This window comes from Mirounga leonina, unplaced genomic scaffold, assembly GCF_011800145.1.
Source record: "Mirounga leonina isolate KUSES-001 unplaced genomic scaffold, KU_Mleo_1.0 Mir_168, whole genome shotgun sequence".
Taxonomy (NCBI): Eukaryota; Metazoa; Chordata; class Mammalia; order Carnivora; family Phocidae; genus Mirounga; species Mirounga leonina.
Genome location: NW_023270426.1, coordinates 52,052,005 through 52,077,693, shown reverse-complemented (window position 1 = coordinate 52,077,693; position 25,689 = coordinate 52,052,005). Strand labels below are relative to the sequence as shown.

Sequence of the window (25,689 nt, the reverse complement as noted above, 5' to 3'; positions counted from 1 at the left end):
CCTTCCTTCCTTCCTTCCTTCCTTCCTTCCTTCCTTCCTTCCTTCCTCTCTCTCTCTTTCTTCCTTTTTCTTTCTTTTTTTCCAATGGTACATTTAGGTAAATTAAAATAGTCTCTCCTATACTCTCATCTGGGGCACATTTATATGGAAGTATGAATATAAAATAGGGAAAAGGAAGAATGGAATACTTTTGCATTCTTGAATGAAAAAATAAGAGTGCTTTTGAAAAATGATTGTTATAGCTTCTTTTATAAATCCCAAATATGTATTTTCATACCCATAATGTAATTTTTTTAATACATTAAGATAGGTTGATCTGGCTGTGACTTCAGTCAGTAGTGGGAGGCAGTGTAGAGCCAGGTTCAGCTCATGTAGGACTCCAGCTACTTGCCTCACAGACAACAACAACAGAATGTGTCTATATGTATTTGTGAATATAAATTGATCTAAAACAAATTATTAAAGCTTTTTATAGAATGTTATTAAACTTTTATACCTTATTAGACCAGCAGAAAGCATGGTCCCGATTCACAATCCAGAAGTCCATTGCCACACACCCCTAATATATGTAATGAAGGCTTGAGAAATAGTGTCATCTTCTTGAAAAGGCCCATAATGTGAGTGAGCAATTTTGATGCTTAGACTAAATCCATATCAAAAGAATCAACCTGCTTATAAGACTGTGCTGAATTGGATTAACCTTACAAAAATAACATCTAGGAAACTGGATCTGGTAATACTTTACAGTTATTTTATATGAGTTATTTTAATTAAGTGTTGATGATGATAGAATATCTAAGATGTATGGGAGATAAGCTACATATTTATGCTTATCAGCAGAATGCGCTAGCACAAGTATGTCATTTTGTGAGCTAAATTAGTTTAATACTAGTTGGAATTAAAATGTGTTAATCAAGAGTGTCTTATCCACTGGGGTGTCAGTAATGTCTGATGGAGGTTTTTATGGAAAACAGAAAAGAAACTAAACAAATTAAAATATATGAATTGTAAAGTAACTGACGAAATTCATTTGATGTATAATTTATGCTTCATTACTTTTCTACGGAAAACTCATGAAGCATCTCATGGAATTATAAAAATTAAAATATGTGAACATTTTTACTATATGAAAGATGGCTGTGTAGTGAAATGCAGAAGTCACAACACTATTTTTCAAAATAATATTCTCAATATTTATTGTTGATAGCACATGAGTTTAAGAAAGTTAGCACAATTAAGAAAGAAGATTTACTTCTAAGTGAAATAGGGAATTGAAAAATAGAGAATAGAAATCTAACTAGGAAAATCTGGGGTGCCTGGGTGGCTCAGTTGGTTAAGCATCTGACTCTTAATTTTGGCTCAGGTCATGATCTCAGGGTTGTGAGATCAAGCCCCAAGTCAGCTCTGCGCTGGGCGTGGAACCTGCTTAAGATTCTCTCTCTTCTGCCTCTCCTTCTGCCCCTTCCCACCTCCCCCTCTTAAAAAAAAAAAAAAAAAATGAGGGGCCTGGGTGGCTCAGTCATTAAGCATCTGCCTTCGGCTCAGGTCATGATCTCAGGGTCCTGGGATCGAGCCCCGCGTCGGGCTCCCTGCTCGGCGGGAAGCCTGCTTCTCCCTCTCCCACTTCCCCTGCTTGTGTTCCCTCTCTCACTGTGTCTTTCTCTGTCAAATAAATAAATAAAATCTTAAAAAAAAAAGAGAGAGAGATCTATGTAGGAAAATCTTGTACAGTAAAGAGAATTGAATTAACTGAAAAATGACACAGAGTGAGTAAAAGGTAATATTTAGTGTTTAAAGGAATGTTTATGCTTTGGGTAAAATCTTATAGTGAACATATTTTTATTACCTTTCCAGGACTATAAAAAATAATTAGAACCTGCCATATTTAACATTTCCAAAAATTTTGTTGGGGAGAAATTTTTCCCTTGAAAGATTCTAGAATGATTTTCATGTCATAGAATTGTGTATTATTCCCTTTGTCTGCTTAAACAGTACATCAAAAATATCAGAAGAAAGATTAAATCTGTCTAAAGTCATGTCTGCACAAGATCAAGTGCACTAGATATTTGGTCTCTATGTAATTAATATAGTATTTTTTCTGCCTATATGTCACTTTGCATCTTATGTTTTTGCCTAAGTGGTGATGGAAGCAAATTACTTTTTGGCAAATAACCATTTTCTTACAGATTTTGGACTAGAGATGATTATGGGCTAAAGACAATAGGGGCGCCTGGGTGGCTCAGTCATTAAGCGTCTGCCTTCGGCTCAGGTCATGATCCCAGGGTCCTGGGATCGAGCCCTGCATCGGGCTCCCTGCTCGGCGGGAAGCCTGCTTCTCCCTCTCCCACTCCCCTTGGGTTCCCTCTCTCACTGTGTCTCTCTCTGTCAAATAAATGAATAAAATCTTTAAAAAAAAAAAAAGACAATATGATAAGACAGGATGTTTAATGTTCTTACTCAAATGCTGAGCCTTTTCTTAATGGAAAGAAATACGTAAGCTTCAACATGCCTGAGGGAATCTCTGAATAGATTGCAGTCTAAAAAGATGAGGTAGGGTCCTTTGTGTAAGTGCGGCACTTGTAGGAGACAACTAAGAGCTGAACTGCAGTGAGGAATTGGTAGCACTTCTCAAGGCTGGTCTTTGCTTCTGGAAAAATTTGATTAAGATACCACACTTTTTTTGTTGTTGTTTTGCCAAATCATATGTAAGTTAACCTGACATCCTTTTATACCAAAACCTGGCTACTAAATACTGCCAATTTGTAAAACTAAGAAACATTTTTGTCCACCCTGACACCCCAGAAATAGCAAAAGAAACCTAAAAGGAGTAGGAGAGGGTAAAAGGTCTTATTGGTGATCTACATGAGAAAGTCTCTTAGATGTTGTTGATAGGGATATTGTAATTATAATTCAGTATCTTCTTGGGGTCGACACTTTGTTCCTTATAGTTTTTATTAGGTCCTCTGGAAGATATAAATTATCTTATTGAAGCAAGCAGAATTTTCCCTTCTATACATAATTGATAAGCATGTACTCACTAGACAAACCAGATAGACTATGCTAATCCCGTGGCTTCCTGTTTACAATAGCAAGAGATATCACCTATTTTTAACAAGACACGTTGGTCAGGTGAGATTTTATGCAAGAGAACCAAACTTTATTCAATCTTTTGCTGTTTTCTTCCATCATTATTATTCATTCACTTACTCAATGAGCCAGCTATGGAACCAACCAAATATTCAATGAATGCAACTCTGTACATTCTCTCTTAGAATATGCTAACTGCTTCCTTTCCTTCCTCATGAACCTCATTATAAGTTATCAGATTATAATGAACAGTTTGATTATAATGATGATACTCTTCTAATAGTACCACATCCATTTATCACCATTCCCTACTCATCTTCTATTGCCTTTTGGCGTGTGACTTAAAAACACTAATAAGTGGACTAAAGACAACATATATTATCAAAATTCTACCAAAAATATGTAAGAAAAGAGAGCTAAAGCTTACTAAATTGATTTTATTTCAGTTGTCATTTTTCTTTTAGTTCAGTGAATCAAGAGCACATGCTAATTAGTGCTTTATACACAAATTAACTTGCTTACCTGAAGTACCACTGCCTTTTCAGCTTTTTCTGGTTGAGTAGTAGCAAGGGTAAAGAATTCTGCATTAAGTGAATGGTTGCACAGTTGCTGGGGGGCTGAGGAGGAAGTGCCAAGTCAGGCAATTTATTTATGGTCAGTTGGTAATAAGAATGAAGTATGTGTACCTGCCTTCATTCCATAAAGTTATTACTGTAGCAGGATGTTATCTCTATAAGAAAACTAAGATGGCAATTTGGTCCTTGGTTCCCTTTTACATAGTAAGGAGGTTGACCTAGTAAACTCTAGAAAGTATATTTCTGCTATAAAATATGTCCAAAAGTCACATTCAAATAAAATTTTTAAGTCAGATTTTATTATAATTGTACAATATAAAACCTATAAAACTTCAGTTGAGTAATTCTGTGAGGAAGTCATTTTTTAAGTGAGCATTTTTTAAATTGTTTTGTCAGTTCATATTTTCTTAAACTTGGTAATTGTGTTCTTTCAGTCATTTTAAAAAGTTACTATATTTTTCAAAATTAGAAGCAAACTTCACATGAATAATTTTGTCCTCAGAAAAGTTCAGTTACTTTACATTAGATAAGTCCCATAAAATTGTCTTTTATTTAGAACATACCTCAGACTTCTTTCATAAGAGTAAACTTCTAAATGTTACATTTGTCCATTCTAAAGAAATCATTATTACTCTTCTCTTCTTCACTGATTTGGTCTAAATTGTGCTTATAAAAGAAAATATAGTACATAGAAAATAGTATGTGTTACATATAGTATATAAATAGTATGTAGAAAATGCTTAAGTGGCATTTTAAAGAAACTTATTTTTTAATGATTTTAAATTTTCTTTATTATCAATTTATTCTCAGAGACAAATATTTAAAGAGTTTCTAGGGGTGCCTGGCTAGCTTAGTTGGTGGAGCATATAACTCTTAATTTCGGGGTTGAGTTTGAGCCCCACGTTGGGTGTGGAAATTACTTAAAAATAGTCTTTAAAAATAAATACATAGAGAGTTTCTAAAGCCATGTTGAAATATTTAAAATAAGATATAAGGTGATTTGGGCACCTGGGTGACTCAGTCAGTTGAGTGTCCAACTTCTGATTTCGGTTCAGGTCATGATCTCAGGGTTGTGAGATCCACCCCCGCGTGGGGCTTCACACTGGGTGTAGAGCCTGCTTAAGATTCTCTCTCTCCCTCTGCCCCCCACCCTGACTTTCTCCCTCTAAAAAAAAAAAAGGAGAGAGAGAGAGATAAGTTGATTTATATATTGCTGCATCAATTTTAAGGATTCTTAGAAATACCAGTTTTATTTTATGGATTAATTACCTTGACATTAAGATAATTTCTTGCTCTGATATGGTTTTGTGTTCTTTCCTCTGAAGTGGGTTTCCTTCATATCAGGGCACACATTATACTGCAGTGTACTGAATCCTCTAAGATAATGGTATGAACAAAGTGCTAAGAAGTCGAAGGAGCGGAGCCTATAGAGATTCTTCAAAGAGGAAGTGACATTTAAACTGTCCCTAGGGAGATTAGTAGAAATTGCTTGGCAGAGAAAGGAGAATACAGGTAGTCTCAAGAAACAGAGAATATTCTGGTGTTGATAAATCATAGTTATATGTTTTCTAAAAACAATTAAAATGTTAGAAAATATTACGGTGACTGATGGTAGCTGCACTTGTGAATAGCATAATGTGTAAACTTGTCGAATCACTGTTGTACACCTGAGATTAATGTAACACTGTATGTCAGCTACACTCAAATATACTTAAAGCTATACTAAAAAAAAAAAATATTTTTTAAAAAGAAAATATTAAAGTTAACATTTGAGCCATGTGTCATTAAAATGTATAGTTTGATCATATATATTAAAAGAAGTTAGGGCTTAAAATGGTTCTTAGCACCTGTAATTTCAGGATGAGTAAATTATTTTATTTTTTTTACAAATCAAAAAATTTTTTTTAATTTTATTTATTTATTTGACAGAGAGAGACACAGCGAGAGAGGGAACACAAGCAGGAGGAGTGGGAGAGGGAGAATCAGGCTTCCCGCAGAGCAGGGAGCCTGATGTGGGGCTTGATCCCAGGACCCTGGGATCATGACCTGAGCAAAAGGCAGATGTTTAATGACTGAGCCACCCAGGTGCCCCACAAATCAAATATTTTTATATATATGTCCCCCCAAAACTCATCTTGGATCAACAATAACACAAAGGTTCACAATTGGAAGAAAATCTCTTCCCATGTCCCAATGCCCGTAAAGCCGTAACTGAAATATTCGAGCTCTGTGCTTGTCTTATTCTCCTTTTACATAGTGATACCACAGATTTCTTTATTCACTTAAAAAATGTGCTGAATGCCTACTATGCGCTAAATACCACATTAGATGCTATGGTACCAGCCTGCGAGAAGCTCCCAGTCTAGCCCGGAAGTCAGATTACAGGTAGTCACTTAAACCTTGGATCTTCCCCACTTCTGTAAAAGCATAACCTTAAGCCAAAAATTGGGATTTTTCTTTGATTCCTCTCTTTCTCTCATTCCATATATCCAGTGCATTGTCAAATCTTGTCACTAATGTCCTTAGTTTTCCTCTTCTCTCCTGTATTTCTACAGCCTTCACTTCTATTTTCTTATTTCTCAGGATGGGTAAATTATTTATAAAACAATTCCATTGGGAACATTTGGGATCTTCAGAGAAGGAAAGAATCATGCTGAGCAATATAACTTCAACTAGCGTGAGGAAAGAGAAAGGGCTGATTCCTTCTAATTCTTAGGGAATTGAGATAAAGCACTAAGGGTTTATGAAAGATCAAATAAGAAGAGACAGACTACCTTCCACTAGCAGAAAGGGCAAAGAATAAAAGAAAATCTCTCTTTGAGGGAAGCAGAAGTTTAAAATTCTATGAATAATTCTTGATATAATGGAAAATAATAATCCTTTAAGATTGAATGACATTCATTCTGAAATAAATTATGATTCTAAATAGTATGATCTTTTCTCTAAAAGACTACTTAGAGGAAATGAGATGGACATTTGGTTTGTATTTCTATTAGAATTTTTTTCCTCCTTCATTTAGTCACCAAATTTTATTGAATTCTCAGGCTTTGTATATGTTTTTATTCCTTTCACTTTGGGTTATCCCATTTTTTGGGGGGGGCAGATATCTGAAACATGTAGAAAGGAGAATTTATGCCTATAAATGTAGTTTCCATATGTCAGAATACTAACATTGCTACTCACTTTATCTTGTGTTATAAAGAACCTGACTCTGTGAGTTTTGCCTAATTTGGAAAACTTTTTTCCAAAATCAAAGCATAGCCTTGATTTTCATTCCTTCATGGCAACACATGTTCTATCAAGTCAGGGTGATGTAATTATGCCTTCTGAGGGAAGCACCAGATTGAAATATTATTTTCTGTGGGTTTTCATTGATACTTACCATTTGGTGAAGAGAACATTCTATTTCTTCAAATTAGTGGACTGATAGAAAAAACAGTTTTTCCAGAAAATTGTTTCTCCTATTAATTACAAGACTGGAACCTTAAAAAATCCTAATCAGAGGGCAGTGATTTTTATCTGCATTGTTCACTGAAATGTCCAACGACTTCCCCGAAGTGTCTTTGTAGGTATTGAACACAGATTTGTTGAATTAAAGAATTGCTAGTATACCTTTTAATTGATAAGTTCAGGTTTTTTTATTCTTCTGATTGACCTTTGATCTGAACAAAGTGCATCATTTTTTTTCTTTAACTAGGTTTTCCTTTTCCTTGGAAAGCATGGGAATACGTTTCTCCAGCTCCTTGATAAAAGTGGTTTGTGAGTTAGGAGCATATGCCTATATTCCCACCCCTACACACTTCAAATATTTAGAGCTATTTACAGTATACAAATCCGTATACTTAAGGGCAATTCTGGAGATAATTAACAAAGACACAGAATCATGGAGTTTTGTTTTGTTTTTTTCATTTTTCGAAGGGACTTTAGAGATTATCCAACCCAACTCCCTCATTTTATGGTTGAGAAAATTAAAGCCCTAAAAGGTTTTTTTAGCCCTGGGCCCCTCTGCTAATTAGTGTTATTGCAAAACTAGAACCCAGGCCCTGACTCCTGGTCAAATGTTTTTTTCACACACATTATAAATAGCTTTGTCAAGATGAAGGCTTTTTCCAGTTAAAATATTGATTCACCATCAGGACACCTTCAGGCAAATATTTTAATGCCCAAACTATTAAAAGAAACTTTCCCCCCCAAATATAAAGAGTATTTCATAGCCAAAAATTCTTCTGAAGAACCTGTTCTTCCCAAGCTATTAATGCAGAGAGTATTGACATGTTTGTTAGTAGATAACACTTTATATTATCAGTTGGTAACCTCTTAGATTAGTATTTTACCGCTAAAGAATTTAAACTAGTTTTAATATCTTGAATTGTATTTGAAAGGAAATTGGCCTCTGAATGGTGAAGTACAAATATTAGTTGAATATTCTCAGTTGCTAATATGCACACTCTTGTGGGTTCGGTTGCTGTGTCTATACGTCAACAGGTAGGCAAGTGAGGACCTATGTGGTTAACTAGGTAACTTAAGGTAAGGATCAATCTGAATAGCAACAGCTTATGTTATTGCAGCACTAATTCTATATCAAAAGTGCTTTACCCATAGCAATCTTTGTATTTTAGGTAAAAGTAGTAGATTTTTATCTCAATTAACTAGATTTTTGTCATTTTTCCTTTAATTGGATTGATACAGATTGGAATTTTAAAGTGGTTTTCTTTTCTTTTTTTCTTTCTTTTTTTTTTTTTTTTGCCAAAAACACATACATTTGAACTTGGAGGAGGGCATACAAGAGGAAATAAATTAACTAAAGTGAGAATCTTTTTCTCTCCCAACCTTCCTCTATAGAAGTCTATAGCTTCCCAGCTACCACATGCTCTGCCTCTTCCTCTCAGTAGTCCCTTGATGGTTCCTCACAGTCAGATAGGAGAGTATGACAATCCCATTAAAATACCTTTATTCACAGTACCATCGATTAGAGAAATTTCTCTTTTCAGATAGTCCATTATATTAACACTGAAAACATCATTTTACATTCAGAGGAATATGCAAATCTCAAATATTCTATTTCAAATAAGGTCCATCTCAATGTTTATCTCAGCATTTGGTACTTAGTAATATTTTTAACATAATTTCTACCTTGGATTCCATTTCAAAGTGAATTTTATAGACAGGAATTATTAGTTTTATATAGGTTTATTTTTATTTCTCCATGTTTCAAAAACTAAATTGATATACTTTGGATTAATAAACGTGTCATAAAATATCACTTTGTGAAAGGAAGAAAAACATCCCAAGACCAATGATACAATACTTAATTACTAATTTTTTTAAATGAGTCCAGAATTTAAAAGGCAGTTCCATAAATGAAATTAGGTCATTAGAAATAAAGCAGAGGGAGTGTGAATATTGGAATAAGCTTCTAGTTGGCAGTATAGTTAACTAACTAATTCTATTTAGAGTCTAGAAAGGATAAAGAGAAACAATTTTGATCAAATACATGAAAACTAAACATTCTTTAAATGTTAAAATTGGAAAATTCACTTAAGTTTTATCAGTTGGAGGTGACAATATTACCTGAATAATCCAGTGTTTCTGTCCATTTAAAATGATCTCCTGGTTAACATAAAGATTAACATGAAAAACATATAATAATGGTCTAACATATAAGAACACAGTGAGCAAAAAACTGAATTGCTTGTTTAACTCTAAAGTTCCTCTTGTTGGTTTGTCAAATCTTCCAAAAGATATTATAGAAACGGTTCATACAGCATAAATTTGTTAGGATTGTATTTTTCAGATGCTGCTTTTTTAAATAACCCTAATTTTAAAATGTAGCCAAGAACTACACGCTCAGTTTCTAAAATGTTTATAGAAAATATGTTATAAATGTGGAATTTATTTATGTAAAGTACTACAGATTTGGCTTGCCAAGCTTTTGTGAAATTGATCTAATTTATATTACTTCACTCTTAATATTTTACTTCATGATATTCCATCATTTAGAGTTGATAATTTACTTATGTTACATATAATAAATTTTATAGTGTAACATAATTAATCAAAATTATATAATTTTTCTGTAAAAGTGGAATTTTGAATAATGTTAGGAATATACTTTGAAAAATTTGATGCCTGAATCTGAGTGATCAAAAATATTCTTCCACTAAACATTGGACAATAATTAAAATGTTATTTTTAGGATATTTTTCAGATTTTTTGGACTGACAGAGTCAGCACACTTTAGCAGAATGTGATTTATCTAACAAGATAAATTGACTTGAATTTTAATGTAAGACCAATTTTTTTTCTTTTGTTAAAAGTACACAGCTCATAACCTGCTAGTCTCAAAATATGCAAAGAAATTTCAACTTAAAATTTATAATCAATTTTGAATTATAACGAACACTTGAAAAAGGAAAGCCAAAGCTCTTTTCACCATAAAGAACCTATGGAAAAGAAATTTCTTTGCCATTGTAAACATGTATGAAAGAAAAAGTGAAGAAATTCAGCAACTTTAAAATTATTAAAGGAAATTGATAACAAACTGAATGAGTCCAAAGTATATGTTCAGAACCCAATTTATGTAATGATATGGCCAATAAGCATCTTCCTGAAGTCTTTGCTGAGATTCAGTTGCCTAAATTCCTAATAATTAACATTTAAAAAAATTTTTGCTTTAGTTACTTTAGTCATCTTTGATGTTTTTATATTCTTTTTGGAAAATGTTCCAGATATTCTACAAAATAAAAAATTGGATGGTGTTTTTTTTTTTAAAAGCGTTTATTCTCCTGAAAGCAACCACATGGGGAAATAAGTTGATTTATGCTTTGTATAATTCGAAAATTCTTTAAAACAGTTTATTTTCAGATCCGTATTTTACATTGTGCTGTTTTTTTGTTTTGTTTTGTTTATTTATTTGTTTTATTTCAATAGCCTTTTATGTCACCTCGGTACCCTGGAGGTCCAAGGCCCCCACTGAGGATACCTAACCAGGTAAGATTCATGTGCTACTTAAGTCAATGGGTTTTGTTGTTGTTTTTAAGAATCAATAAATATCTTTAAAATGTCATGAATATTTTTTTCCTATAAAAATATTAAATTATCCTTTCTCTATCCCATTTAGTGCTACTTCTGGTAATACATAAACTACTTCAAGGATTGGCAAACTACTGTCCATATGTTGGCTGACTGTTTTTGTAAATAAAATTTGATTGGAAAACAGCAACACTCATTCATTTACATATTGTCTGTGACTTCTTTTACACTGCAGTAGATTTGAATGGTCATGGTGGAGACCATATGTAGACTGTAACCCTCAAATACTTACTATCTGGATCTTTACAGAAAAAAGTTTGCTGAGCCTTGAAGTCTACCATATACCTTGAACCTAATTGTGTATGTGTATATATATAATTTTGGTAAATGCTAAACACGGTTATTTAAAAGAGGACAATAAAATTTTCTATGAACATACTTTGCTTTATTTTTATATAATATGGTTTCAATATCACGGTTATAATACTCCTATCAGTTTTCCCCAGTTATAATGATATATAGAGAATATAATTAGCTGCTTCTAGAAGGGTTAGATCTATTAATAAGTAAATCGTTAGCAATAGATCTTCCAGTTCTTTTTACCTACTAGAGCTCTCTGAGATTTCATAAGCTTTTATTCTTACATAGTTTTTTTATCAATGTCAGAAATATTTATTAGCTGAAGACAATAAAGCACAATTTTTACTTGCAAGGAGTTTATAATTTAGTTTTAAGATACAGAAAATGTACATTTATATAACACAAGAAGAAATTAAATGCTTAATCTTATGGAATATTTATGTCGAGTAATTGTTTTGTTACTTCCTTTAATTCTGTTATTGTATGTCTCAGCATTTTCCAAGATCTAAAGTAAGCCCTGTTATTCCAGTAAATTCTTTCTCATTCTTACTCTCTTTCTATCTAAACTTCCTTCCTGACCAAAAATGTAACAAGAAAGTTGCGCTTCCTAGCATATTTGATAGCAACAGAGTTCTGCTTCTCCTCTCCTAACTCTTGCTGAAATTATGCAGTGTCCTTGAAGTGTCCCAGTTTGCTGGTATTCTCTGCTTCTCGTGCACAGCAAGGATGCCGGCACCCACATCCACCCCCAAGGGAGAACGTTAAACAGGCAGCAGTGCTGGATCCTCTCATGGTTATAGTGCTGGGAGTCCTCACATTAGCAACTGGAGGAGCTTTTCCCTTCAAACCCAATCTGCATTCAGTACGTAGGGCCAGGGAAACATGGCATGAAATAGGAAAAGGAAGTGCACAGATGCCAAGTGTTTCCAACATATGGGAATTTTATTTTCTCTGTGGGTGAACCTGTGTATATTAACAGTCAGATCTACTTATATAGGTGCCTGAGTTTTTAGAATTTCCTTCTAAACGATGGAAAGTTGTATCTTTCACTGGAGTCTTCATGATGTTTCAGATACCCCATCCATAGCTTTGTATGTTACTTAGATCTAAGAGGTTCCTGAACATCTGAATTAGGGAAATGTGAGTTTCTTGTAGCAAGTGTTACTAAAATTTTTTGGCTCCATATATTCCATATCAATGATGAAAATCTGATGGGATTATTGGAATTGGATCCATTTGACGTTGTTGAAATGCCTGCCATGTGTAAATACAATGCTGGGTTCCATATCTACTGAGACTCATAAAATGGAAAACACACTTTGTGGAAGAAGAATGGGTTGTGGTAAATCTAGATTGTTTGAAACTTTTTTAAGAGCAAGTACATGATGGGGTGCCTGGGTGGCTCAGTTGGTTAAGCGACTGCCTTCGGCTCAGGTCATGATCCTGGAGTCCCAGGATCGAGTCCCACATCGGGCTCCCTGCTCGGCAGGGAGTCTGCTTCTCCCTCTGACCCTCCTCCCTCTCATGCTCTCTCTCATTCTCTCTCTCTCAAATAAATAAATAAAATCTTTAAAAAAAAAAAAGAGCAAGTACATGATGCCTTTGGATTTTTAAAAGAGGCAATTAAAACTTTAAAGGTAAGAAAGAATATGATTCAGGCTCTTTTTCCTCAAGAATTTTAAACAGTCTTTACCTAAGTATATTTTTAAATAATTGTACTCTTGTTTGAGTGGCTCTTTTTGTCCACTCATCCCCCCCCACACACTTTATATAGTTAAACTTTATTAATTCAAGCATCTGTCTTTCTAATGTATAATAATTTACATTTATACTATTTTTAAAAAGAATTTTCTGAGCAAATTAATTGTGTTAGTAGTGTAAACATATTGTTTTAGGAAATGTTTAACCTATTTAGGATCATGACCTTTTCAAGCAACAGAATGTTTCTTCAATTTTATTATGTAGTCATTAAAGTAGAATTGGAAAAACTATTTTTGATGATTAATTGGAATCTTGCATATAAAAACAACACAAATATGTTAAGTATTTTTTTATTTCATCTTCATTTAGAATGATCATAAACTAATTAAAATTTGTTTTTCTGATAGATTGTATCTAAGAAAATAAAAAGTGAAATACTCTCCAGGGGTATTAAATAATCATTTTGAGTATGTAAAAGATATTCCTTTAATAAACAGATTTTTCAGAATTTATAATTTCTAATGATTAGACTGTAGATTTTAAGTTCTCCTGAGATGGTTTTTATGGTTCTAGACTAAATTCACAATGGTTTATACTAGTTGTATATTTATAGGACTGGGTATTTGGAAGATGGTATAATATCACTCTACCAAAAAAAATATAGGAAGGGGTAATGGTCTCTAAAAAATGGAAGAAAAGTAGAATTACAAAAATATACAAAAAATATACTGCAAATAATATTTGCAGCATATAGTGCAAAATATACTGCAAAGAATAAATATATATAAAAACACATGAAACATAGAAATTAAGTCCAAAAAATAAATTTGACTATACAGTTTTACACTGAAATTAGCTCAACTGTCAGAATAGGCCATTGGTGTTGCAGCATCCAGAACCTGGAGGAGAACAAGTCTTTAGCCTTCTCTTAGATAAAAGTTTGATCAGAAAAGTTCACAGTGTTTATTCAACACTATGCTGAGGAAACCAAGGCAGCCAGAAATACAGAGACTGTTAATGAGTGACACCAAGAATAAACTACTGATTTATTGATTCCATAGAATTTTTAGTTTATCCTTTATTTCTGACCATTCCTGAAACTCTGTAAACAGGTATGTGACGTGGTTGATGCTGTTGACCATTTTATATTCTAAAGCTGATATTGGTATTCTAAAAACACACTGCATCTGACCATTCTACTGAAAGTCTTGAAGGTATTTCTCCAATAGTAGTTGAGTAGTTAAATACGTGATGACGGAATCAAATGGTGAAATAGTATGCAGCTACTAAAAGGCATGTTATAGAATTAAATTTTTGATGAGATAAAATGTTTATGATCTATTACCAGCTATAAAGAAGTCACAAAGCACATGTAGTATATCACCTTTTATATATCACTGTACAAACTCAGTTTCCCCAACTCGCCACACACACATACGCACATTTGTCAAAGACCGTAAAGACTATGTCCTTTATTTCTGGATAATAGAATTATGAATGATTTCTTTTTTTATTTCTGCATTTTAAAATTTGCATCGAACCAGTATTTCATTTGTAATTAGAAGAAGATATTATTGGTTAATTATAGAATAGGTAAGTAAAAGTACAGATATTTTATTCTTCTGGTTATTCAATATATAAGATTATCCTTCATTAATATTGAATATATAGATCTTACATGATAAAAGGAAAAACATAGTGGATGCTAAGGATAGGCAAATCTTAAAAAGGATTTTTCTTCATTGCTTTTCACATAGGGAAAATACCAATAGGCATTTGAGCAGAAAAAACGTTGTTGGGATGTTTACTCATACACTGAAAATAAGTTTACATATTCCTATAACAAGGTACCTATATTTTAAAGTACACTTTATGTTCTCTTTTCAGGATAAATGCCATTTAGCATGTCCTTTCCCAATAATTTTGTCTTGGTAAAGTTTTCCACATGTAGAATTTTACTTTTATTTAATGATATCAATGTAAGAACATTAGACTTCAGCTGCATTAAGAGAAGTATGTTCTACATTGAATAAATAATAGGAGTCCTATAGCTGAAATTTTAAGGATGACTATAGTAAATCTCTAGCTTTAAAAATTAAATGTTGCACAAGTCTAATATAAATTAGTGATTAATAATGAAAACATAAAGTAATTTTTTTGGTCAGTTGAGAATATCCCTTTCTTCATTGAGATCTTCGCATTTCTTTATTATTATAATAATTACACTACTAATATATTTAGATTATTATTTGAAAAAATTAAAAAACGTATTATTTTCTTATAACTTTGAATTATGAGTGTATCCTGGGATATAGGCCCTTTCCAATTTCTACCTTTGTAGAGCATAGGAAATTAACAAATTCAAAATGTCTGGCACAAAAGAAATTCATTTTCCTTCCCAAACCAAGAAAACTGAACATAGTAAATGCTGTGCAATCTTACTCAAGTTATGTATGTAGAACTTTTTGATACAATGTTTACTTCTTTTGCCAAAACATATCTTATTATCTTATAACATTTTTATCACAGATATTTCCTTTTTGGATATAAGTAAAAAAAAGTCCATTGCCATGTATTTGATTGGAAACTTCATTGGGCTATACAAAATCTCTCTCAAAAATATTCAATCATTCAGCACATATTTGTTGAGTTTTACTATGTGTCAGGCACCATTCTACTTGTAGGCATACGTCAACAAACTAATGAGAATCCCTCTTCCTGTGGAGCTGGCATTCTAATTCAGCACTACCCAATAGAACTTTTTTTAACTTTATTAATTTTAATTTAAATGGCGGCATGCAGCAAAGGGCTAGTATATTGGATAGTGTACTTGCAGTAGTTGAGATATAGACAAAAGAGAAATAAATAAGTAAATATATGTCAAATGGTGAGTTGTGCTTTGAAGACAAATGTTTTCCTATACTGACTGTAACATTTCTGCATTTTAATATCTTTTTTATGAATAGTGCGTTTTTGCAGGAAAAAAAAATGACTGATATTCTTGAAAGGACCTCATTTGTGTCAAGCACCTTAGGTCCAAATGCCAGGAATGCCCAGCAATGCATGACTTTGAGCAAGTCACTTAACCTTTCTGGGCCTTGATTTTCTTACTAGTAAAATGAGAATGGACTCAATTATTTCTAAAATCCTTTCTACTTTTAAGCTTTCTTAATTAGGTGATTCTACTTCACTTTATATAATTGTGAGGGGGCCCATCCAAAACGTTGGTAGGTCGAAATTATTAACTGAATTATATCATAAAAGCAACGATAAATTCACTATTTTTTTCATCATCAGTGAGCCTTTACTCTCTATGAGGAGGCAATATAGGTATCGGTATTCAAGGAAATATGTACCAGAATCTTAAGTTCCTAGAGGGGCTTACCACTGGAATCATATGATGAATCCTTTGTGAACTAATTTTTTTAAGAAGCAAGACATTTCTCCACATGTTTCTGTTTAAATAAAATTTCATATTATTTCGTTTATTTTAAATCCTAGGAGTTAAGGCTTATATTTAGAACTTTTGGAATATGTTGACCAGATTTGAAGCCTTGGCTCTGCTACTTACCAATAGTATAATCATCAATAAATTAACAAATTATTTACAAGCAGTAGTCCCCCCCTTATCTGTGGAGGATATATTCCAAAACCTCCAGTGGATGCCTGAAAACCACAGATAGTACCTAATTCTATATAGGCCATGTTTTTTTCCTATGCATACATTTCTATGATAAAGTTTAGTTTATAAATTAGGCACAGTAAGAGATTAACAATAATAATTAGTAATAAAATAGAACAATTACAACAATAAACTGTAAAAGTTATGTGAATGCAGCTATTTCTCTCTCAAAATATCTTACTGTACTGCACTAACTTTTCTTCTTATGATGATGTGAGAACATAAGATGCCTATGTGATGAGATGACATGATGTGAATGACGTAGGCATCATGACAAAGCTTAAGGCTGCTCTTGACCTGACAATACGTCAAAAGAGGTATCATCTGTTTCAGGACTGAGGTATAGCATGGGTAACTGAAACTACGGAAAGTGAAACTGTGGATAAGGGTGAACTACGGTATTAAACCTGTTTCTCATCATCAGGAAGGATTAGTAATAATAATAATAACAACCTCATGGGATTGTTGTAAGCACTGAGTGAAATAATAAATATAATGAGCCACAGGTATATATTATTGTTGATATTATGTTTGTTATCATTAAGTGCCCTCATCATTAGTGTTATTTTCTCTGGCAGGGTGAAGATCTTTTATAGAACAAAGAATGTATGTCAAAATTTGTGACTAGTTATACAAGTCTGAATGGAATGTGATTAGCATATTAAAAATATGAAGATAATATCAACCCACAAGATATATAAATTTATTTTTCCTGATGTTAAACTTTTAAGGAATGTAGTGATTATGGGCTTGTTAGTGGGCAAAACAATCATCTGGTAATCCCAGGACTGATAAAAATCTTTTAAAAGTTAGAGTTCTGACCTACCAAAAGACAAACACTGATGGCCAAAGAGTTCAATTTAGAAAAAGGACACTGTTTTTGAATGACAACTTGATATTAATCATCATTTCTATGAGATTATGCTGTATTTTTAAGTGATGAATAGAAACTAAAAGACTTTGTCAACTGTTTTGATATTCCAAGATAAACAGGAAAAAGTAAAATTTTGAAGAAAATTATTTCCAGGGATAAAACTTGATGCCCTTAATAAGAGTTAGAAATTCAGATTCTAAGTCCGGAGTATAAAACTTTAACCGGGTGCCTGGGTGGCTCAGTTGGTTAAGCGACTGCCTTCGGCTCAGGTCATGATCCTGGAGTCCTGGGATCGAGTCCCACATCGGGCTCCCTGCTCAGCAGGGGGTCTGCTTCTCCCTCTGCCCTCTTCCCTCTCGTGCTCTCTGTCTCTCATTCTCTCTCTCTCAAATAAATAAATAAAATCTTTAAAAATAAATAAATAAATAAAAAATAAAAAATAAAAACTTTAACCACTTGCAGAGCTAAAAAAGCAAGAATTCCAGACTCACAATTGAAGATAATGCTAATTAGTCATATAATTTCAGTTCGCCTGATTCATTTTTTAAATAACTTTTGACAGTGTTGACTACTTCTTGCTTCTTAAAACTCCCCATTCTAAAATGTTGGGTTGGTCCACTTTCTAATTTCATTCCTATTCAATTTCACTTTCCTTTCCTACCTCTCCTTGTATTTTTAAAGATTTATATTTTTGTGGGGTGCCTGGGTGGCTTGGTCCATTAAGCATCTGACTCAGTTTCTGCTCAGGTCATGATCTCCGAGTTGTGAGATTGAGCCCCACATGAGGCTCCACACTCAGTGTGGAATCTGCTTGAGATTTTTTTCCCTCACCCTCTCCCTCCCCCTCTACTCCTAACCCTGCTCATGTTCTCTCTCTCTCTCTCTCTCAAATAAAATAAATAAAATCTTCAGTAAATATTTATCTGAGCCAATAGGCACAGATAGGTTCCATACTCCTTCAGAGTTTACAGTCTACTGGAGATGGAGAGAGGAAAATAAGCCATGACTGTATTTAAGTTCTATGAAAATGAGATATAAAATCCTATAAAAGCACATAAACAGGCCTTACCTCCCTGGCATGTTAAGATGTTCAGGAAGGAAGGAGTCATCCAGAGGTGACAAAAAAAAGAAATGTTGTTGTGGTTGGGAGATCTGTTATATTGAGCAAAAAGGTGAAAGATATTGAAGACAATGAAAGCCAGGTTTCTCACTATAGGAGAAGTATTTACAAACATAAAAAAGAAGAAGGTTAAAAATAATCCTGAGGTTTTACATTGGAATTGGACCTATTGACTTTGTTCTGGGAAATATGAATTTATGGCATGTGTATATACCCTCCTCACACACACAGATATAGAGTTAGTCATAGATATATATGTGTGTGCATATACACATGTGTGTACATACACAGATTTTTTAGTGCAACATCTACTGAGAGGGCCAAAAAGTATTGTACCCAAGTTACAGTGAGCACTCTGAGATCTCAGGTCTTGATGTCTAAATGTTGTTCTCCACTAGAGGGAATCAGGGCTCTGGGCCCTTTGGAGTAAGGTCTGTTTTCAGAGCTAGGCTACAAAAAATAATGAGATGAACTTGGAACATCTCATCCAAGGAAGAAAATGTTCAAAATATGATGGAGACATGTCAGAAGACCATAAGGACCAGCTTGAAGAGCCTCCCGCTGGCCAACTCTTGAATATTTGAATATTAAAATAAGTGATAATAATAGATTACAACCCATTGATTGAAATAGGAAGGAAGGAAGGGTGGAAGAAAAGTTGTTCCTTACAGTGGATATGCCGAATACACCACATAGAATGATAGACATGGGATATCTCCATTTGGCAACTATCCTAGTGCTTAGCAGTTGTCAGTGGATGCTGGTGGGTTGATAAATGATTGATGACGAATGGGATACTGACAATCTTGGAATAGCTCTAATACTAAAAGTAATCAATTACAAAGGGGAAAAGTAATGATCCCATGGTATACAGACCTGGTGTACACCAACACAATTCGATGAGAAAGGTTAACATCCCCAGTAATGGGATGAGTGAGCATCATGTGCCTCTGAGGTGATGATATCTTCAGGAACCCTTCTAAGAAAATAGGACCTGAGTGTGGGTCATGAAAAGGCATCAGAAGATCCTATAGAATCGAAGACCCAGACTAAAACTGTTGAGGACATGACAGGGAAAGACTAAGGAATAATTCCTGCTTGGACGAGGGTGAAGAAATACAACCACTAAATGCAACATGTGTTCCATGAGATCCTGGTCACAGAAAGTAAAAAGAAACATTGTTGAGACAAATGGCAAATTCGAATGAGGTCTGTGGCTTGGATGGTAGTGTTGTATCAATGTGGATTTCCTGTCTGGAAACGTTGTGTTATGGTTATTTATGGGAATATCCTTATTTAGAGAACTATATTCTGCAGTACTTAGAGGTGATGAGGCATAATGTCTACAGCTTGCTCTCAGGTGGTTCTGAAAAAGATTGATGATAACAAGTACATATAGAGAGAAGGAGAAAGGGTGATTCAGGGCAGGTGTGGTGAAATGTTAACAGTTGGGCAATTGATGTCAGAGTCTATGGGAATCCTTTGTACTGCTTTGTATAATTTTTCTGTAAGTTTTAAAATTAAAAAACATATATACATATTTTAAAACAAATGGGAAAACTTATCCCAGCCTGGGGTGATATGGAAGAATTTTGCCAGGAACTGATCCCTAAACTGAGATCTAAACTATGTCAACAAGAGGCACATAGAGGTCTGTGAGTTCCTTCAGATGAGAGATTGTTTCGTTTTAGTTTACTTTTGTTTTTAGTGGTAGGCATTGAGATATTGTTGATTAAATTCATGAATTGAAAAACCCTGAAGGAAGTTTGGTATGGCTGGAAGTTAGAACGTTAGGGGCAGCAGCAAGAAATTATGTTGGAAAGATAAGCAGGGAATAGATCATATAGTAGCGTGTGTATTCGGTGTGCTTGTAAGAAGAAAAAATTGAAGAATTACAAAAATGGCTTGAGAAATGGCAGCTCTCTACTGTATCCAAGTGATAACGATTAAGAAAATAGTTCTGATCTGGGGGGCCGGAGCAAGATGGCGGATGTGTAGGAGACCTGGATTTCATCTGGTCCCAGGAATTCTGCTGGATAGGGATCAAACCATTCTGAACACCTACGAACTCAACAGGAGATCGAAGAAAAGAATAGAAAATAGTTCTGATCTGGACATATAAATTTTTTATTATTAAATTTCTTTTGAAATGTTTGTAATTTTTCACTAAGTAGACAAGTTTATTCTGCTTTAAGTTAAATCAGTGAATCTTATAGAAATTCTTGCCAATTGTCAGGATTATGTGTTCATGTGAATGAGTACATGTATACTCTATAGGATCGGGTTTAAATCATTTCTAGTTTGGTCCATCTCTAAGTTCTGCTCAGACAACTGTTAGACTGTTGTGATTCAGGATATATCCAGTATCACACCCTTCATAAAATAAACCCTGTCTGTTAATCACTCCACCTTTTTTCCCTTCTAGTTCTCTTTTTTCCATTCAGCCAAACTGTTTGAACTTAATTGGAGTATTATTTTTCTAAATGGTTTCTTAGGGAAAATGCAACAACAACAAAAAATTTATTGGCCCCTTGGCATTTTAGTCCTGCTGCTATTGTAATGCCAAATGAGTAAAATAATCTGTAGAAAATACAGCGATTACATTCAAGAAGCAAAATTAGAGGGCGCCTGGGTGGCTCAGATGGTTAAGCGTCTGCCTTCGGCTCAGGTCATGATCTCAGGGTCCTGGGATCGAGTCCCGCATTGGGCTCCCTGCTCCTTGGGAGCCTGCTTCTCCCTCTGCCTTTCTCTCTCGCTCTGTCTCTCATGAGTAAAAAAAAAAAAAAAAAAAAAAAAAAGAAGCAAAATTAGATATTTTAGTACCCATAGTAAATTAATTTTAGGGAAAGGCATTATACTTCTCAGGATGAAATAGGACAATTTTGCCTAGATTCTTGTTTCCAAGAAGTACTTATTTTATTTACCACAAAATTGAGCAAGGTAGAATCTTTTTAGAACTAAGAACTTATACTAGGTATGTAGAGCCTTAAAATTTATAAATTAATGTGAAATATAAGAAATCTGGTGAAATACTAAATGCATTCGGTAATTATAGGAATTTTAAAAGAGAATTGTTAAAGCACTTATTTTGCAAATATTCAGAATATTTTGTTTTGTTTTGTTTTACTAAATAACCTAGGCACTTGGAGGTGTCCCAGGAAGTCAGCCATTACTTCCAAGTGGAATGGACCCAACTCGACAACAAGGTGACAACTTTAAAGTAAACGTGAAATTGAATGCAGAATCTCAAATAAATTCTTTATTTTTTAAGGACAATTGTATTTGTATAAATCTTCCATAATTATACCAGTTGCATTTTTGCAGGTAATGTGGCCAGATGAGTTATATTTTCAATTAACTCTTTTTTTTTAAGATTTTATTTATTTATTTGAGAGAGAGAGAGAGCATGAATGGGAGGCGGGGAGAGGGAGATGCAGGCTCCCCGCTGAGCAGGGAGCCTGACGCTGGGCTCTATCTCAGGACCCTGAGATCACGACCTGAGCAGAAGGCAGACGCTTAACCAACTGAGCCAACCAGGCGCTCCTCAACTAACTCTTAATTATGCATGATATGAGGGTGATGATAACATAAGAAACTGAAGTATTAAATATCTAAATATCCACATTTTAACTAATAACTTCTAAAACCTTTTATATAACTTCTAACAAGTGGGAATTAAAATGATTATATCCCTTAGGATTTCTTCTGCCTTTTTCAGATAGGTTAGTCCATCTGAAAGATGAGCAGGAGGAAAAGAGGGTGCTAAGCAACCAATGGCTTAATTAATTTAACAAATCAATAATCAGGTCCTTCCGAAAGAGATATTTAGGTACCACAGATATGTATGGCTCTATTACACTGTTCCAAGGTAAAAGGAGCAAATGGTATGAGAGATGTATTTCAGCACAGAGGAGGAAGAAAAATTCAATCTCAATGAATGGAGAGTGTGGGCAAGTAGTCATAAGAGGCAGAAAAGTAGCCATGGAAGCCAAGATGAGCTGAAGTCTATGACCCAGTCCCTTAGTAAGTAAGATTTAACACCAAGCAGGGAAGAGGCTACAATCTCCTGGCTTAGCACTCATTGCTAATATCATCATACCTTTTTTTTTTTTTTTTAAAGGACATCCAAATATGGGTGGGCCAATGCAGAGAATGACTCCTCCAAGAGGAATGGTGCCCTTAGGACCACAGGTAAATAATCAACACAAAAAGCTAGATGCTGAGTTTTTTTGCCTTCATCTTATATATAAACAAATGATCTCATTTGCTGGCTTTTATTATATGCATTAAAGGCTTGATATAACATAGTTGTAGACTCTTGAGGACATAATATCTGGACATGTCCAAACTGATGTAACAACAAACCATATTTTAACAGGTGCTATCACATATGCCTTTAGTACATTTGAAAAAATATATTGTGTAAAAATACATTAAAGGAATTATTATAAAAAGACAAATATTAATTACCATTTTGTTAACTATGCTCAGGAAGTCTAAAAAATTTATAGTAATTATTATAAAAGATAAGCATGTAAGTTAAATAAGTTAAATAAAACACAGTTGATCTAAGATATAAACAGAATAAACAACATAAAATATATTTCTATAAGACTTTTAAAGAATGCCATTGACAGTTTCTTACATACAACCTTATTTCTTCATAGAATATGAAAACAATGGCTATTTAGAAATAAACATTAAATGGGTCTTAGTGAACAAGCATAATCCTATCAGTCTGTATCAGATGTTAGCCTACTTCTCTATCAAAATTTTTTTTTTTATAGATTTCCAAAAGCACACACTGAGGTTGAATCTATCCTACCTGTTCATGACATTTTTTAAGTACGCTATTCCAGGATATCATTTATTTTTGGTAAAACATCCTTTGTCTCTCTTGGGAAAACTAAATTTTATACAAATTAATTTTATAATGCTATATTTTAAGGAAACTAATCCCGAATCCAGAATTTTAAATTTCTATCTTATGGGTCAGAGGTTAATGTGTCATAATGCTGGTTAAAAGAGTGAATTAATTTATTTTCTTTATCCCTTTCCAAGAATAGCTATAAAAGTCCAGTTTTAGGAACTTGTTTTATGTATCTACTTTTAAAAAATTAAATTAATATTTTGTTGTGTGCCCAAAGGAGTCAGAGAATTAAGAATCTAACACTGAGATAGTGTGAGTTAGACCTAGGAGTTTCTAACCAACATAAAATTATTTATATATATATATATATATATATATAACTATATTAAAACGTGAAAGACATTATAACCAAAATTTTCAGAGATACCATGTTACATGAAAAAAAATAAAACCCCATATGTTAATAGACATGACATCCTCAGAGTCAGAAAAAAATAATTTCTTTTATTTAGGCTCATTTATTTCCTATGTATTTTCTTAAGATTTTATAAAACTCTGATTTAGATATTTAAATTATTCTTCCCTATGTCTACTCATGTTAGGGTTGATGATTTATGTGACCAACCATCAGAAGTTATTGATAGCAATTAGAATTTATAAGATCTATAGGATATTTCATTGACTGAATATGTATTTTAGTCATTAATGAAGAAAGCCAGTTTGGCTCTACAGAACTTGAAAGATTTTTCTCCCAAAAGATTTTCATAATAGATACATTTTAAATATACGTAAAAACATGGTGCCTGTAATTTAGTTATCATTCTTCATTCAATTTATTGATTTTCAAGCTAGCTGCTCTTTAAGCCTTTGCCATCCCAAACCTATATTTTCAATACTTTTAAAAACTAGAGTCTGACTTAAGAGTCAGTTTTGCAGTGTTTGAAAGATATACCAGTGGTTATTTGAGCTATATGAACACTTAGATTTCATTTGAAAGTGCAGAAGTGGAAAGCATACTGGTCTTTATGTTTTACAAATATTTAGCTGTATGTTTATGTGTTTTGTGTTGTAAGTAAATTACAATAGAAAGTAAGAAGACATGCTTCTGGTGCGTAATCTCTTATTGATGAGTTTTAATACCCAAGTTTATCATGTAAGTGTGAATTCTTGTATTCAAACTCAAAAAAAGTAGTTTATTTCTGCCATTTGGGTTAGTATCCTTGCTATCTATTTCTTCATAATTTGAGGGCAATAAAGTGTTTTGGTTTGAATTTACCTCAGAAACCAGAACTACCTACAATAACTTCTTTAAATCACAGTATACAGAATGTAAAAGGTTAAAGGAAACTCTACATACCATGTACTTAAATGAAAAAGGAATCATATTAATATGAATGGCAGATAGGTAAAATGTGAGGTAAAATAATTTGGAATGAGGGATTCTTATGAGATATTTACCTATAACATCTGGTATATGAAATATATGCATTATAAACTGTGAAATTTGTATAAAGGTTATCTGTGTTTCTTGAAAGATAATAAAAAAACAATCCTCATAGTAGATATTATAACCATACAGATGCTACCCAAGAACAGAATGCATCTGCTTCTTTCTAGTTGAATTATAGAAATAATCTCTAGAATATTGTTTCTAGCTTTATACACAAACATAAAACACATCTCTTTTTTATCATAGATATTATTTTCATACGTTTTTGACCTTAAGAACAGTGTAATGGAGAAAGAAAATAATTATCTATTGGAACAATTGAATTCCTAGAACAGAGAAATATATATATATGTACATATATATATATATATAATCTAACGATTCTTAGATAATATTAAGGCAAATGCACACTTAGAACATAGCAAACATGTGCTTAATACTCACTGCATGAATGAAGAAATAAAAGTTTGCTCCAATCTTGGCATATTTTTCCCACCTCTTTACCTGCTTTAAATTTAATTTCAGTGGTAATATATAATTACCTATTGAATCAAGAAAAATATCTTAATACCATATTTGAAGACCTTTTTCTATTTGTTTTTGTAATAAGATATACTTTGCTTGCCTGTGTTCTTATGCTCACCAGGTTCCATATGGTTAACAGAAAAATTCACCAAGACTATCCAATTAGTTTTAGTTCCTCCAGAAATCGGGGATAAATGAGTTATATACAAGTAGGAACATATCATGATTTCCAAATGAAATACCTGGGGTAGAGAAATGGTGAGATGAAAATACATGATAAGCTCTCATGTAAAGAGAGAATTAACTGATTCTGTATTTTCAAATTTCAGATAGGTAGAATTCAGCTCAGTAAAGGGAAGAGTAAAAGTAAACTGCCCAATCATTGAAAAACTCTTTATAAACTTTCCAAGCAG

At 33.3% G+C, this 25,689-nt stretch overlaps 1 protein-coding gene across 4 annotated transcripts in view; it reads left to right on the top strand.

Annotated features, from left to right (window-relative positions):
* Positions 1-25,689, top strand: part of SSBP2 (single stranded DNA binding protein 2) — a 288,641-nt gene that overhangs the window by 214,144 nt on the left and 48,808 nt on the right. For all 4 annotated transcript variants that reach the window (XM_035014767.1, XM_035014768.1, XM_035014766.1 and 1 more), the window contains 3 exons: positions 10,593-10,652; positions 21,571-21,637; positions 22,552-22,622. In XM_035014767.1, coding sequence (XP_034870658.1) covers positions 10,593-10,652; positions 21,571-21,637; positions 22,552-22,622 — 198 coding nt within the window. The remainder of the gene's footprint in view (positions 1-10,592; positions 10,653-21,570; positions 21,638-22,551; positions 22,623-25,689) is intronic.